Source organism: Oncorhynchus clarkii, chromosome 3, assembly GCF_045791955.1.
Source record: "Oncorhynchus clarkii lewisi isolate Uvic-CL-2024 chromosome 3, UVic_Ocla_1.0, whole genome shotgun sequence".
Taxonomy (NCBI): domain Eukaryota; kingdom Metazoa; phylum Chordata; class Actinopteri; order Salmoniformes; family Salmonidae; genus Oncorhynchus; species Oncorhynchus clarkii.
The window spans coordinates 54,326,491-54,344,494 of NC_092149.1; the positions used below are offsets into that span (position 1 = coordinate 54,326,491).

At 41.1% G+C, this 18,004-nt stretch overlaps 1 protein-coding gene and 1 pseudogene across 1 annotated transcript in view; both read right to left on the reverse strand.

Annotated features, from left to right (window-relative positions):
• The window catches only part of LOC139398026 (serine/threonine-protein kinase tousled-like 1-B), a 32,135-nt gene extending 27,585 nt beyond the window's left edge, over positions 1-4,550 (reverse strand). Inside the window, exons 1-2 of the mRNA XM_071144279.1 lie at positions 4,514-4,550; positions 4,266-4,378 (exon numbers count right to left, since the gene is read on the reverse strand). Of these exons, the coding sequence (XP_071000380.1) occupies positions 4,266-4,374 (109 nt within the window). The 5' untranslated portion in view covers positions 4,375-4,378; positions 4,514-4,550. The remainder of the gene's footprint in view (positions 1-4,265; positions 4,379-4,513) is intronic.
• An 8,784-nt stretch (positions 4,551-13,334) lies between these two features.
• On the reverse strand, positions 13,335-17,663 carry LOC139385700 (tRNA N(3)-cytidine methyltransferase METTL8, mitochondrial-like; annotated as a pseudogene).
• Positions 17,664-18,004: the final 341 nt, after the last annotated feature.

Consider the following 18,004-nt stretch of genomic DNA (forward strand, 5'->3'; position numbering starts at 1 on the left):
ACCCACAGACAAGACGACACAGTTCCTCCACCTTGTCTAATATGAGCCTGGAGAACAATGCAGGCCTGTCTCCAAGACAATTCCCACAAGTGTAGTAGGCCCAAGGGACCTGGGCCTGGCTGTTTCACTTGGCTTTGACAGAGTGCACCAACGTATCAGAGCTGGAACAGAGAAAAAAAAACATGTACATCAAATTCTTCTCTGGCAGTTCTCTTAAAATCAAAACACCCTTACATCAACCTATCAACTAAACTACAAAATACGTTGTTCTGAAGAAAAAAATGTCTGCGAGAGCTAGACTGTCTAAAACTAGGCCAGATAATGTTTCCCTACATTGATCGCTCATTAGTGCTACTGTTTTTAAAAGTGCTGCCACCAGTGACATGACAATTGTAATTTGTTCCCTGTACTGGCTTCAGACCAAAATCCAAAAGAACCATCTGGCTACCCATCGTTTCAATTCACTTTCCTCACCTACAATTTCAAATTCCCCTGAGAAACGGAACACTCCTGTTCATCTTACAAAAATGTCCACTGCAAGAAAAATAATTAATTGCCAGGGCATAGCCTAATTGTATAGCTCATATCATATACGTGCTACCATTCTATGACGTCAACTACCCTGTAATCTATATTAGAGTTTGCTTTTCATCTGCAGTCTGTAAATGCTGCAATACCAGATGCAGGCAGTCTCTCTAAAGTGAAATACGCAAAAGAAAGAAAAAGACAACACCCTGGGGACAAAGGATCAGATACCACAGCAGGTTCCAAGACACCCAAGATGGATGCCCCTTAAGCTCATTTGTGGAGTAGAGGTGAAATAAATGTGGTGCACTTGGGCTCTGGGGAATCAATGTACAAACCCAGGACAGTGCAACAATGTTATGCAGCTCCTTTTGGAAAGATGAATTTGATTTAATATAATTGTATGTAACAGCTGCCCAAGTGGAACTTGTGGAATAAGGTATTTTGTATGTTTCACCAATACTGTAATAAGCAGCAGATATGCACAACAATAACATTATAGTTAATCAAAAGTAGAAAAGTTGAAAGAATGTGACAAAATGAAAAGACAGCCATCATTTACAATACAGCCTAACAAAAACAAGAGAAGTTAAGGTGATGGGGAGTACGGTAATGTTATGGCTTGCCAGTAGATATTTCAGTGCAACATGAAGTAACTTGAGAAATGTCATGTAAGGATGATGTAACACAGTAAATAATACTCGACTTAAATGCCAAATATCTACTTCAGATCTAGGTTGTCATGTCACTTTCATTTCCTTATGATGGTCTGAAGAACCAGGCTACTAGACACGGCTCTCACTTTACAGCAGCATCTCAGTGCATACTCTCATACGCACCACCATTAACTTGGTAGTAAACACAAAACAAAAACTATGGTTCTCTTAAAATAAAAGCATAATCTTGCGTTGAGCGCACTTGGATCTACATGTAGCGTTTTCATATTTAAAAAAGCCAGGAAAGCATGGAGTGTAAGCTCTCTCTCTTTGGCAAGGAGGGATGATTTCCTAGACATTCTGCATAAATAAGTAGCCAATATATTCCAAGCAACCAAACTCAAGCCCCTGCACAAGCCAGTGGTTGAACCCTTAGAATGCTGTGGATGTCATTTGAGCTCCATGCTGTGCAACATAGTGTCCACCTGTTGACAGACAGACACTTGGACAGTCATTCAAAAATTCCTTTGGCATAAGACTAGGCCTATAGCTTAGATTCAGATCAAAATAAGTGGCACAATTTGTATAAAGCCACCAGAAAATGTATTCTGGGTTACAATACTTTGACAACTCTCAACTATAGGCTAACTAGAGGATGCAGTTAATCTACTCATATTTCAACACTAAATGTTTTCCCATGCATGTAGGTCTTAATGTCTAATTAGGTAGTGAACAGAGTAAGTTTAGTACGCATTAGACAATTGTACTACTTTGATGCAGTTTAGTTTACTTTCTTCACATCAGTGGCCTTCTATACTAAGGGGTACAGTGCTCAGTATTTTTTGGGTTACAAGCTAAAAAAAAATATAGCCATCTAAAGAATGTTACCAACTAGCACAATGTCTAGAAATCAGTTAATCACTGCTGACAGAACATTTGCTCTAAATCTCTAAATACATTACATCTCATTCCAAAATTCTGGGCATTAATATGGAGTTGGTCCCCCCTTTGCTGCTATATAACAGCCTCCACTCTTCTGGAAGGCTTTCCACTAGATGTTGGAAGATTACTGCGGGAACATGCTTCCATTCAGGCACAAGCATTAGTGAGGTCGGGCACTGATGTTGGGCAATTAGGCCACGCTCGCAGTCGGCGTTCCAATTCATCCCAAAGATGTTTGATGGGGTTGAGGTCAGGGCAGCCCAGTCCTTCCACACTGATCTCGACAAACCATTTCTGCATGTACCTCGCTTTGTGCACGGGGGCATTGTCATGCTGAAACAAGAAAAGGCCTTCCCCAAACTGTTGCCACAAAGTTGGACGCACAGAATCGTCTGGAATGTAATAGCGTAGCCCTAACCATGAAAAACATCCCCAGACCATTATTCCTCCTCCACCAAACTTTACCATTGGCACAATGGTTGGCACAATTGGGGCAGTTAGCGTTCTCCTGGCAACCGCCAAACCCAGATTGGTCCGTTGGCTGCCAGATGGTAAAGCATGCTTTTTCACTCCAGAGAACACGTTTCCACTGCTCCAGAGTCTAATTGCAGGGGGGGGGGGGGGGGGTTGAATTTAGAAGACACCCAGTTAAAATGTTATAATTTTTCTCCACGAAGGTATCCAAGCATGTACACTGCCATCTTGTCCATTTCATATCTTCTCTCATTGAGACAGGTGGGTGTACACCCCAAAGTGCTACATATCATCGCACTCACCTGTCTGGATCAATGAGAGAAGATTTGAAAATAGACATTATTGTGGCATACACATTGGCAGGCCAGTCTACTTTCCACATCATTTAACACCTGATTTACTTAACAAAACACACATCAATAGGTAGTCCAGGTAAGTCATGACATGGCACAAGTGGGGCTTTCTTTGTTCTCTATTGCATCTTAAGCAAAGGGGAGGCCAATGACATAACGTCCCATAAAACCAACTCCATGAATGCCCTATTCCTTGAAGTTGGCAGTCGTGCCTAAAAAATAAACATTGTTTTTACCCTTTCGTGTGTGTAGTTTCCTGTATTTATCCTTGGGATATCGCTCTTCAACAGGAAATGTTCAAAAACGCACTGGAGGATGTCTTTAAGGCCGTCAAATGATCCGTGGTAGGCCAAACAGTACCTAACATGTAATGGCTAATGAGCATCACATTAGCCCGCTACATCTAGACTTGTGTCGGAAGTAATACACTGCCCAATTACAAACTATTGCCACCGTCCTGTCCACGCAAGCCATTGAAAATACCACGGTGTGCCCTCATTAGCATTGTAATAGTTGGATACCTAATATAACCCCCAGTTTCTGAATTTGATATGGTCAATTGTACATTGGGTTTCCACAGCACAGTGTACCTAGCTGGTTACTGCAATAAAAAGGTGTCATCCCGACTTCGTGTCAAAGGAAAGGAGGGTCGCCAGACATGCATTAGCTAGCTATCGATATGTTGTTGAGATATACATTTGAAAATCATTTCATACAGTCCACAGAATTCCGTTTAGATCTGGCAATACTGAATCCATAGGTCCATGTCATCTCTCGACCCTGATTTAAATCTGACATATTAGCTTGCTGTCTAGCAAATACAACATTCAACAACCGATAATAGCTAGCTAGCTAACGCTGTCAACGTAGCTAGCCGGTGGAGACAGCTAGCTAGCAGTATGTAGTTATTAAACTACCTAGCTATATTAGCTGGATAGCAAATTCTCTAGTGTTGATAACTTAGGCTACATCAGTTCTGTAGTCAGTTAGCCAACTAGCTAACTACTCCACTTCAGCATGTAAACATCTACAATCTTCACTTATATTGCAAACAAAGAACAAATGTATCAGTAGTTTAGGTACTGTGGCTAACGTTAACTAGCTAACGTTCCTCATGTGTTATTTCTCATGGACATTTGCAGACACCACCAGCAAACACTCGTCTGTAGTGGCTAGCTAGCAGGCTGCTGCACACCATGGCTTCGGTGTTACTCAGTTGCAATTCATTTCAAGATGGCTCTTAACACGTACCACAAAACGACACACAAAACATGTAACTAGCAAATACTTTTGTTTCAATAATATTATTTTTTACCTCCCTTGGCCTTCACCACTGCCGTGATATGTTGCTGAGAAAGGGACGTGGAGATCTGGGACCAAGATGGCGTCCCCTCCAAACTTCCACTGTTACTTTGGACACTCATCAAGCTACTTTTTGAAACGACAAAGCAAACAAACACTGCTGTCAGTGGCAGTGAAATCTTGTGATTTAAAAAAAATCCTGGCAATATTTAGACATTTGTCCAGCTTCATCGGTAACCTCACAAAATGTTGGAATGTAACATTTTTGCGGTGGATCTTTAAGTTTCCTTTGTAAAATGAACTTAATAAACTACCTTACATCAAACGTCACGCATCGTGTGCAAACATTATCGCGAGGTTCATGCTCCTAGGCAAAAATGTCACTAGTGAAAAAGCCATCCAAATGTTGTGGAATAGAATATAGTAATTTATATACTGTATTATCAGTGTACATTTCATTTAGAAATGGATACAGCAGTATATAGACATGCACACACATGATACAATATGTAATAGAAACATTGCCGCGGGAAGTAGGGGTGTTGCAGCACCCCTTGAAAAATCTTGAAGCAAAGAATATATATATATATATAGCTCGTCTGTATATGCACTGGGCCTTTACTAGTCCTGTATTAGTCGGACTGATATATAACCATCTATAACAGGAATCATCTACTAGATTCAGCTATTTTTTCTTGAGCGGATGGTCAGGGGGCTGGAACATAATTACAAATAATTTCTAGACTGCAAATTGACCGCAATCATTTTGTTATATATTTTTTTATTTAACCTTTATTTAACTACGCAATAAGCCCTAACATATATAATATTTTGCTAAAACAATAATTTTGCACCTTGCTAACATTGCTATGATATCACATATATCGCTCTATTATGCGTGGGAATACTTTGGAACATTTTTCCAAAATTAAATCACTTGGGGCCTCCTGGGTGGCGCAGCACTGCATCACAATGCTAGCTGTGCCACCAGAGACTCTGGGTTCGCGGCCAGGCTCTGTCGCAGCCGGCCGCACGTGGGCGACGCACAATTGGCCTAGTGTCATCCGGGTTAGGGAGGGCTTGGCCGGGAGGGATATCCTTGTCTCATCGTGCACTAGCGACTCCTGTGGCAGGCCAGGCGCAGTGCACGCTAACCAGGTCACCAGGTGCACGGTGTGCGGCTTGGTTGGGTTGTGTTTCGTCTCTCCCGAGCCCGTACGGGAGTTGTAGCGATGAGACAAGATAATAACTACTAACAATTGGATACCACGAAAAGGGAGTAAAATACACCAATAAATAAATAAATCAAAAAACTTGGGGGTTCAAATAAGATCCCCCACAGTCCGAATTTGAGTATCTGTTATAAAAGTATAAATGAGGTCCCGAGAACTTTTAGCACTATGAAATACCTAAAAGTATTTTTTTTGACCTAGAGTTAGAAAATAAGCAAACATAAAAGCACACAATAAAGCTACTGAATAATTTTTATTCAAACAGTTTACTGCTAAACAAACAGGAAACCTCTCATCCAGAGGCGGCACAGTGGCCGGGGACATTAATGCAGGGAAACTGTTTCACCTCATTTCTACCAGCATGTTAAATGTGCAACCAGAAGAAAAAAACCTCTAGACCACCTTTACTCCACACACAGAGATGCGTGCAAAGCTCTCCCTCACCCTCCATTAGGCAAATCTGACCATAATTATATCCTCCTGATTCCTGCTTACAAGCCAATACTAAAGGAGGAAGCACAAACCGGGATATGTTCTGGGATTCTTCCGATGGCATTGAGGAGGACATCAGTCACTGGCTTCATCAATAAGTGCATCGATGACATCATCTCCACAGTGACCATACGTACATACCCAAACCAGAAGCCATGGATTACAGGCAACATCCGCACTGAGCTAAAGGGTAAAACTGCCACTTTCAAGGAGCGGGACTCTAACACGGACGCTTATAAGAAATCCCGCTATGCCCTCCGACAAACCATCGAACAGGCAAAGCGTCAAAACAGGACTAAGACTGAATAATACCACACCGACTCCGAACCTTGTCGGTTGTGGCAGGGCTTGCAAACTAACACAGACAACAAAAGGGAAGCACAGCTGCGAGCTGCACAGTGACACAAGCCACCAGACGAGCTAAATTACTTCTATGCTTGCCTCGAGGTAAGCAACACTGAAGCATGCATGAGAGCATCAGCTGTTCCAAATGACTGTGTGATCACGCTCTCCATAGCCGATGTGAGCAAGACCTTTAAACAGGTCAACATTCACAAGGCCGTGGGGCCAGACGGATTACCAGGATGTGTACTCCAAGCATGCGCTGACCATCTGGCAAGTGTCTTCACTGATATTTTCAACCTGTCCCTGACTGAGTCTGTAATACCAACATGTTTCAAGCAGACCACCATAGTCCCTGTGCCCAAGAAAGCCCCCCCAGCACTCGCGTCGGTAGCCATGAATTGCTTTGAAAGGCTGGTTATGGCTCACATCAACACCAACATCCTGGAAACCTTAGACCCACTCCAATTCGCATACAGCCCCAACAGATCCACAGATGACGCAATCTCAATTACACTCTACACTGCCCTTTCCCACCTGGACAAAAGGAACACCTACAGTTTAAGTCGGAAGTTAACATACACCTTAGCCAAATACAATTAAACTCAGTTTTTCACAATTACTGACATTTAATCCTAGTAAAAAATGCCCTGTCTTAGGTCAGTTAGGATCACCACTTTATTTTAAGAATGTGAAATGTCAGAATAATAGTAGAGAGAATGATTTATTTCAGCTTTTATTTATTTAATCACTTTCCCAGTGGGTCAGAAGTTTACATACACTCAATTAGTATTTGGTAGCATTGCCTTTAAATTGTTTAACATGTGTCAAACATTTTGGGTAGCCTTCCACAAGCTTCCCACAATAAGTTGGGTAAATTTTGGCCCATTCCTCCTGACAGAGCTGGTGTAACTGAGTCAGGTTTGTAGGCTTCCTTGCTCGTACACGCTTTTTCAGTTCTGCCCATAAATGTTCTATATGATTGAGTTCAGGGCTTTGTGATGGCCACTCCAATACCTTTACTTTGTTGTCACTAAGCCATTTTGCCACAGCTTTGGAAGTCTGCTTGGGGTCATTGTCCATTTGGAAGACCCATTTGCGACCAAGCTTTAACTTCATGACTGATGTCTTGAGATGTTGCTTCAATATATCCACATAATTTTCCATCCTCATGATTCCTTCAATTTTGTGAAGTACACCAGGCCCTCCTGCAGCAAAGCACCCCCACAACATGATGCTGCCACCCCCATGCTTCACAGTTGGGATGGTGTTCTTTGGGCTTGCAAGCTCCCCCCCTTTTTCCTCCAAACATCACAATGGTCATTATGGCCAAACAGTTCTATTTTTGTTTCATCAGAGCAGAGGACATTTCTCAAAAAAGTACGATCTATGTCCCCATGTGCAGTTGCAAACCGTAGTCTGGCTTTTTTATGGCTGTTTTGGAGCAGTGGCTTCTTCCTTGCTGAGTGGCCTTTCAGGTTATGTCGATATCAAATCAAGTTAAATGTATTTATATAGGCCTTTTTACATCAGCTGATATATCAATGTATCAAAGGAGCATATGCATAACCTTCACCTCAGATCAAAACTCCAAACGTAAAACCTAATTTTGGACAAAATTACCTGGAAGGATTACTACTACCAAGGCTTGATTTTTCCAAGCGTTACAGAGGGTGCTCTGGCAAACAAACAGCAGAGACCTGAGAACACCATCCAACCTGGAACTGAGACAGAACAGATACAACTTCAATTAGCATGGAGGTGTGACGTGAGAGCAGTCAAAGCCTTTGAGCCCAACAAATAACAGGAGTCTCACAGGCTACCCAACCCAAACCCAGAGGCATTTGAAGCCCTTTTCCACTGTTCAGAAACCATCCACTGACATTTTCGACAAGAAATCTGCCTCCAGAAATAAAAGCTTCTCCCAAGTGGGTTTGACACCTACTCCCATTGCCAGCTACACTGCTGCTTGGATTCCATCTGGGAATCCGTTCACCGTCTGCCCTGGCTTGTCTCCCGCTGTCTGGTACAGGTACCCCCACCACACTCCCCCCTCTCTCCCGAGCTTTCACTCGCCTCCAGCACACAGGCACTGTTGGGGCAAGTGACTCTCGACTTACAATGGCTAGCCCCAAGTCGTTATACTTTTTTTCTTGTGCATTTTGCTATTTTGCTATTTGCCTCATGACTCCTGCATGCTTTGTTGACTATGGCATTTCTTGTTTACCCAACCGTGGGACAGACTGTGTTTGCTCCCACACGTGGGACTGACTCTCTACTGGTTACACATACTTTTGGCCTCCCATCCTATTCTAATCACATCTCGCTGGCTTTGTATTCATGTTACCTGATGAAATTGCTGTACAATATGATCTTGTTGCCATCTAATGCACATTCAAATGTCATAAATCAACACTGCAGAGCTTTCCCTGTCCTCTGCCTTGATTGTATTACTGTTGATGATATCTGGAAATGTGCATGTACACCCTGGGCAATCTACTGTTGCTAGCCCCAATTCTGACTTGTGCTCTGATATCCGCTTCACTGATTTCTGCTCTCGTAAAAGCCTGAGTTTTCTGCATGTTAACACTTGGAGCTTTATTACCCAGAATGGCTGAATTGAAAGTGTGGGTTCACAGCTCCAATGCAGATGTGTTGGTCATTACTGAGACTTAGTTAAGGAAGAGTGTTTTGAATACTGATGTTAACCTTTTTTCTGGGGCGGCAGGTACCCTAGTGGTTAGACCATTGGGCCAGTAACCGAAAGGTTGCTAGATCGAATCCCTGATCTGACAAGGTAAAAAATATGTCATTCTGCCCCTGAACAAGGCAGTTAACCCACTGTTCCTAGGCCGTCATTGTAAATAAGAATTTCTTCTTAACTGACTTGCCTAGTTAAATAAAGGTTAAATAAATAAATTCAAATTAAATCATTCTGGTTAGAACCTTTTCTGGCAAGACAGATCGTCCAAAGTTGGGGGAGTGGCAATCTTTACCAAGGATCACCTTCAGTGCTCAGTTGTCTCCACCAAGTCTGTCCCCAAACAATTTGATTTGGCATTAAACTTTCAAATAGCTCTTTGTTGACTGTTACTGGGTGTTATCGTCCTCCATCAGCACCTGCCTGTACCCTAACTGCCCAAAGCTCTCTCCTGGCCCTTTACAGTAAGACTGAATTTGTCCTGCCAAGTGACCTAAACTGGGACATGCTTAAACCACTTGACCAAGTCTTAAAGCAATGGGACTCCTTAAATCTTTCTCAAATTATTACCAATCCCACAAGGTGTGACTCCAAATACACAGAAAAGGCTACTCTCCTCGATGTTATCCTCACAAATAATCAGTCTGGTGTTTTCTGTAATGACCTTAGTGATCACTGTTTTACAGCCTGTGTTCGTAATGGCTGCTCAGTGAAACGACCTGTCCTAATTTGTCATAGACGCTTGCTAAAAAACTTTAATGAGCAAGCCTTCCTTCATGACCTGGCCTCTGTAAATTGGTATAGAATCAGATTGATCCCCTCTGTCGAAGACGCTTAGACCTTCTTTTTTAATATTTTCAGTAGTATTGTTAACAAACACTCCCCCCATAAAGAAAATTTGAATTAAAAACAGGTTCAGCCTGTCTCGATCGTGATCTTGCAGAGTTACTCCACCTCAAGAAGTGCACACGCATACTCAGGCTGACTGGCTCTCGTTCAGGCAATTGAGAAATAAGTGCACTCGGGCTATCCGGAAGGCCAAAGTTAGTTACTATAATGAGCAGGGTTTAACCCCAAGAAGTTATGGAAAACGGTTTAAGACCTGGAGAATAAACCCTCCTCCTCACAGCTGCCCATGTCCCTTAAAGTTGATGATGTGGTTGTTACTGACAAGAAGCACATGGCTGAGCTTTTTAAATCACCACTTCATTATGTCAGAATTCATATTTGACTAAGCCATGCCTCCTTGCCCATCCAACATTTCCTCATCTCCCACCCCTTCTAATGCAACTAGCCCCAATTCTCCTCCCTCTTTTCCCCCTGCCACGCTACAAAGTTTCTCCCTGCAGGCGGTCACTGAGTCTGAGGTGCTAAAGGAGCTCCTTAAACTTGACCCCCAAAAAACATCAGATGGGCAGATGGTTTAGACCCTTTCTTCTTTAAGGTTGCTGCCCCTATCATTGCCAAGCCTATCTCTGACCTTTTTTAACCGGTCTCTCCTCTCTGGGGAGATTCCCATTGCTTGGAAGGCAGCCACTGTGCATCCTTTATTTTAAGGGGGAGATCAACCTGATCCTAACTGTTATAAGCCTATTTCTATTTCGCCCTGTTTATAAAAAGTGTTAAAAAAACTCAATAATCAACTGACTGGCTTTCTTGATGTCTATGTTATGCTCTCTGGTATGCAATCTAGTTTCCGCTCAGGTTATGGATGTGTAACTGCAACCTTCAAAGTCCTCAATGATGCCACCACTGTCCTTGATTCAAAGCAATGTTGTGCTGATATTTTTATTGACTTGGCCAAAGCTTTTGATATGGCAAACCATTCCATTCTTGTGGGCCGGATAACGAGTATTGGTGTCTCTGAGGGGTCTTTGACCTGGTTTGCTAACTACTTCTCTCAAAGAGTGCAGTGTATAAAGTCAGAACATCTGTTATCTCAGCCACTGCTGTACCCCAAGGCTCGATCCTAGGCCCCACACTCTTCTCAATTTACATCAACAACATAGCTTAGGCAGTAAAAAAGCTCTATCAACCATTTATATGCAGATGTTACAGTCTTATACTTATGGCCCTTCCCCGGATTGTGTGTTAAATGCTCTACAACAAAAGCTTCTCTGCCCTTAACCTTGTTCTGAACACCTCTAAAACAAAGGTCATGTGGTTTGGTAAGAAGAATGCCCCTCTCCCCACAGGTGTGATTACTACGTCTGAGGGTTTAGAGCTTGAGGTAGTCACCTCATACAAGTACTTGGGATTATGGATAGACGGTACAGTGTCCTTCTCTCAGCACATATCAAAGCTGCATGCTAAAGTTAAATCTAGACTTTGTTTCCTCTATTGTAGTCGCTCCTCTTTCACCCCAGCTGCCAAACTAACCCAAACTAACCATCCTACCCATGTTAGATTACGGTGACGTAATTTATAGATTGGCAGGTAAGGGTGCTCTCGAGCGGCTAGATGTTTTTTATCATTCGGCCATCAGATTTGCCATCACTGCACTCTATACTCCTCTGTAAACTGCATGGTTCTTCAAAAGACCCCTTTTAATAGATCCTCTAAGAACCTTCTGAAGAACCTTTTTGGGTACATTTTTTAACTCCCCCCTCACCTATTATTAATAATAATAATATGCATAACTATAACGACAATAACACAATATTTCAGCTGTCAGTGTTTATTATGATTTTAGTGGCAAAGCAGAATTAAAACATCTAAATATGAGGTATACTCCCAGTCGAGTCACAAGTCCAATTGGTATATCCTCTGGCATGTTGATGTTAATGTGTTGATGTTCTCTGTATCCATAGCCAGAATGATTTTGCAGTGCATGGTGATCGAACAGATTTCTTGTTATATTCATCAGAGGTGTAGGGAGGGTGAAGTGTGTGAATCCAAAAAATTGCAAATATACAGATAATTAACAAAACGTGCACATGGCAATACTCATTCCTTGTTTTTTTGTGGTAAATGTGCATTTTTAAAAACTGTTCACTTTAGATAATGTTTTTTATACAAATAACTTGTCCATATGTTATTTTTGATTGAACCTTTATTTAACTAGACAAGTCAGTTATGAACTAATTGTTACTTACAATGGACGACGCTGGGCCAGTTGTGCTCCTCCCTATGGGACTCCCAATCACATCCGGATGTGATACAGCATGGGCCTCTTGTACACCTGTGTAGATATATCAAAAATATGTTTCCAGCTACAATAGTCATTTACAACGTCAATAATGTCTACACTGTAATTCTGATCAATTTTATGTTATTTTAATGGACAAAAAATGTCCTTTTCTCTCAAAATCAAGGACATTTCTAAGTGACCCCAAACTTCTAAATGGTAGTCTATGTATAATGTATCATGCAGAGGCCTCTTTGATTTTCATTTAATTGAAGAGGTAAGGGAGGCTGCTGTGACTGAGTCCGAGAAGGTTTTAAAGAGAAACTATAATTAACTGTAGATGATAGATAGCATCTGCACAACATACCAATACCAATTGTACATGCCTTTGTGTGCCTCCTGGTCAGTATACCTGCAGTATACCTGCAGACTAACATATTCTTACACATACTAACACATACTGCAGACTAACATATTCTTACACATACTAACACATACTGCAGACTAACATATTCTTACACATACTAACACATACTGCAGACTAACATATTCTTACACATACTAACACATACTGCAGACTAACATATTCTTACACATACTAACACATACTGCAGACTAACATATTCTTACACATACTAACACATACTGCAGACTAACATATTCTTACACATACTAACACATACTGCAGACTAACATATTCTTACACATATTCTTAGACCTCTTTGTTGGTTGATATCCATTAAATTGTGTCCATTTTCTGTTTTAGAAATCATTTTCAAAGGGAGAAAGTGTCAAAAACACTGCCATTTGTGCAAATATGAAAATATATATGGTATGATCATAAAACAATATCAATTTAGATCATACAAGGGAGATACCTTACCTTACATTGAAGAGATCTTTACATTTTTCAGTTAAGTCTCTGCACCTGCTGTCATTTCAAATCAAAATGTTTCAGTTGGGCAGTTAGGTTCCTTCAAGAACCCCCAGGAGGTTCCTCGATGAACCCCACCTCCTTTGGGGTTCTTGGAAGAACCTTTTTTTGGGCATTTTTCAGAGCCAAGAATCCTAAGGTTCTTCAAGGAACTTTTAGGATCTTGGAAGAACCCTTGTTGGAACCCCCAATTTTTTGAGTGTACTCCAGAACTTTGGAAAATAATGTTTCGTCTGGGAAGCATGCGGACGCCTTTAGAGGGCCTGTTTTTGGAGGGTGGAGGGGGTTGGGTTAGTAAGGACATTCAGACAAAGTATGGGGAAACGGGGAGGGATGGGGGGTTTGGGTGGGGGGCTGGCAGGCGATGGGAGTGAATGGGAATGATGGGAGTGAGCGCTCCTGCCTTTGTCTCCTAACCTTCACCTACCACTCAGGTGAATGGAGAAGAGCACGAAGACCAGCAGAATAACATCCAGGCTCAGTGAAAGGAAGGGAAAGGAGTCCACCTCATCACATCGACATTCAACTCATTCATTGGATAACTTAATAACCTACTGTTGAGCTCTTATGATGGCAATTTGGATAAGCAAAAAGTCTTGCTTAATTCAAACCTAATTGAAATGCAGAAAAATATGCCCCTGAATGTACTGACAAGCTCCTCAAAGACCTACAGTCCTACAGTATAGTTACATAAACCCACAGATTAGGCATTATGTGAAAATTCATTATTTTCATCCTTAGAAGAAAAACAGCCATGTTTAATGTAAGCAATTTTGAATAAAAAACTATTATTCACTTATTTATTACAGTAGCTGAAAAAGGCATTACCATTCCCAGGTTAAAAGTGCTCTTCAAAACCTGCAGACAGATCATTTTACTGCAAGTCTCAAGAGGAGTTGCTATGGAAACTGAAGTACTCCCCCCCCAAAAAAATGACTCTGTAGTGGCAAGACCTTAGACTAAATCACCACTAAAAGGTGCATATAACTGAAGGCACCCATAAACACACCAGTACATTACAGTGTAGTCTGAAAGATTGAGATAATTTAGCTATTATGAGGTAGTTACTCAACCGGCAATAGAATTAGCAATGTGAACAAACTAGCTGTTTCCTAGTGTTTCATGAGTAGATTGCATTAATTGAGCAACATCATGTTAAGCTCTTAAATAGTCCTGGAAAGAATTGCACCCATAAATTGCAAAGCAACTGGCAACAGATAAGGATAAATGTAACAACCTCTAATGAGGGCGCACAGTCTGTTCCTGGTAGATTGCTCTGTTCTGCATCTCTCAGTGCCGTTTTGCACTGAAGGATTCTGTACAATAATGCCTGGACTGCTGATCATGGCCATTTGATAAAAGACAGTCCATTGCAAGAGCATCAAATGTCCACCAGGCATCAAAGCAAGAAAGGTGTGAAAGGATAATCACAATATGTGAAAAATGCCTGTTTGTCGTGATGTAATTTCAAGCAGATTTGAACGTTTTTGTAACAATGTAACTTCAACCATATTTCAATCTGTTTGTAATGACGTAATTTCCAATGTTTGATTGTATGAATCTCACTTGTTTGGAAAATTGTATCTTACCTTGACCAGCTGGACAGTGTAAGGTTCTGTATTTATTTTCTTAGTCAACCTTGTGTTCTGTTTCTTTGTGTTCTTGAACGCAGCCCTGTCTTTCATTTTTGTTTATTGATTTCACCTGTGTTAGTTACTCAACTGGTCTCATCAGCTCCTTATTTAGTTCAGTTCATTCTCTTTGTGCATTTTTAGGTATTGTTCGTTTTGACTCTACTAAGCCGTTTCCTAGCTCGTTTGTAAGAACCAGTTATAGCCTTCAGTCCTAGTTTTGATTCGCCTGCTTGTTTGCCTACCTGTGTATGACCATTGCCTGCCTGTGACCACGATTCCTGCCTTCTGCAAAGGCGAAATAAACCCCTGCCGGCCTCTGCCCGTGAATCTACACCTTTTTTCTCCCTGAGTATTCATTACAGATAGAGTGAGGCTAAAGTACCAGCAGTATAAGAATGCCCCTGTCTCTGCAAGACAGCAACAACAGAGGGAACTTGTCAGGTTAATTTCATATCATTTTCACAACAAACACCAAAACAAAATGGAGTAGCGATACAATATTTAATTGTATAATGACACGTAGATTTAATCGATTGGCATTCAGTGACTTAACTGTAGTAGTCAGTAAATATTTACGGATCAAATTGCTCTTAATCACACACCAGGCAGGTAGACTGAGGGACTAATATATTTGCTATCAGATAACATCCACTCCATATAATTCAAGAGTCATTCATAGGATTATGCATGCAGATCAAGGTTAAACACTTCCTCCTCATTATTTTCCTCCCCTAGGCTTGCCAAGCACTCTGGACAAAATATTCTATGTAAGATGACATTGTGCTTTAGCACAGGTGGTCTGCATAACAAAGTAAATATCAAAACATTTGCCAACAAAGACAACCTTATTCTTAAATGAGTAAGAAAAGAAAACCATTTAACCCCACAGACTCAGTTTGACGTCATGCATCAATACATGTTTCTGATCAGAGTGTATAAAATACGTAATTTAGGCTGGATAAAATATGTATAATGTTGTACTTAATAGAGCTGACAATAGGAAACACACTGTTACCAGCCCCACATACAACATACGACAAATAACATTCTGTCAAAATAGAAACTTGACTCCTACTGAGCCAGTGAAATCAACACAGGTTACAAGAGTTCATGCATCTTACCATTTATTCTAACTACATAATATTTGAACTGTGTAGTGGATGAGGGATTAAAGCTAGAGGAAAATGTCTATAAGATCCTGAAAGTTGCATGTTCGCCTGGGAAAGAGCTGGTCTGCCTTGCAGCCACTGCAGTGTCTCTCCCATCTTGGTTACAGGACTGTTGGCAATCACTTGTCTGTGGATCTATGTGCTGGTGAGTGGGTGCATGCTGCCCCATATCTGTGTCCCTGCAGGACACACCAGGCTCTGGGCATGGGGCCCGCAGCCCACACCGTCTTTGCTCTCTGGCCCTAAAGAAAGAAGCTCTCGGAACTCCAAGAACAGCCACTTGCGATCTTTAAAGAACTAAACTAATCTCATAAAACCTGTCTCAGTATTTACAGGCGTCTATGTCATATTTGCCTGAGTGGGTAGGAAGAACAAATACTATATAATTATTAATTTTCATACAATCAAAATTAAGAACAGAATTTGCTAGGAACGTTTAGAAAAGGGTTACCTTGCTCTTCTAATAGAATGTGTATTCTCGTCTGGCTTTTTCTTTTTCTTCCTCAGACCATTTCACAACCTCTTAAGGATACGCCCCTTTTTTTCAATTTTCGCCTATAACGACATACCCAAATCTAACTGCCCATAGCTCAGGCCCTGAAGCAAGGATATGCATTTTCTTGGTACCATTTGAAAGAAAACACTTTGAACGTTGTGGAAATGTGAAAGGAATGTAGGAGAATATAACAGAATAGATCTGGTAAAAGATTACACAAAGAAGAAAAAAAACGTTATTTTGTATTGTTTTTGTACCATCATCTTTGAAATGCAAGATAAAGGCTATAATGAATTATTCCAGCCCAGGTGCAATTTAGATTTTGTCCACTAGATGGCAGCAGTGCATGTGCAAAGTTTTAGACTGATCAAATGAACCATTGCATTTCTGTTAAAAATGTTGTATCAAGACTGCCCGAATGTGCCTGATATGTTTATTAATAACTTTTCATGTTCAAAATGATGCACTCTCCTCAAACAATAGAATGGTATTCTTTCACTGTAATAGCTACTGTAAATTGGACAACGCAGTTAGATTAACAAGAATTTAAGCTTTCTGCCAATATCAGATATATCTATGTCCTGGGAAATGTTCTTGTTACTTACAACCTCATGCTAATCGCATTAGCCTACGTTAGCTCAACAGTCCCGTGGAAGGGACACCCATCTCGAATAAGTTTTTAAAATTTTAACATGAATGTATGCTTGATCCAAAATACACTGCTGTGCCATTTGACACAGTATATTATCAACTTCAGACTTCACATTGAAAATGGCACTGATTGAAAATAATGCAAACACATACCACATGTTATGCTGAAAGAAGTCCCAAAGGAGCATCCCCCTCTGCTGTTTAGTCTCCATGGAACCCTGTCCCAACCCATAGCCACTGAGGCTAGGGAGGGGGTCGTGATCCTCTCATTTAGCCTATGGATTGGGAAAACCATGCAAGAAACAACCTACATTTTAATGATTGTCTAAATGCAAATACACAATGACATACAGTTTGGGGAAATGTTTTGCGTGCCAGCAGTCAAGTTTTCAAGATATTGGACTTTCGAGAAGTAAAGTGTCACCAGCCACATCATCATGATGTGAAACTTTGGGTTTGTTCGACATTGCAGCCGAAAGTGAAGGCGACCTCTGACTTATTGATCTACAAAGAACCTTGCATCATAAATAACTACTTGTTATTATTTGTGGATCAGTCAGTCAGTCACAATTTACCCATGATACTGTTGTAGGTGTTGTAGGAATTCCCATTGTTAGAGCCTATTCTGCCCATGATATACTAGACAACCTACACATGGCCACATTCGTAAAAAGTGCCATCCATTGTTGCGATGTCCACAGTTTTCCTGAAAAATTGGTCTACATTGAAAATTACGTTGCGGGTGAAAATGTATCTGCTGTAATTGTTGCAACCACTATTACTAGCCTGTTCAACCTCTCTTTTGTATCGTCTGAGAACCCTAAAGATAGGAAAGCTGCCGCAGTCATCCCGCTCTTCAAAGGGGGAGACACTCTAGACCTAAACTGTTACAGACCTATATCTATCCTGCCCTGCCTTTCTAAAGTCTTCGAAAGCCAAGTTAACAAACAGATCACCGACCATTTCAAATCCCA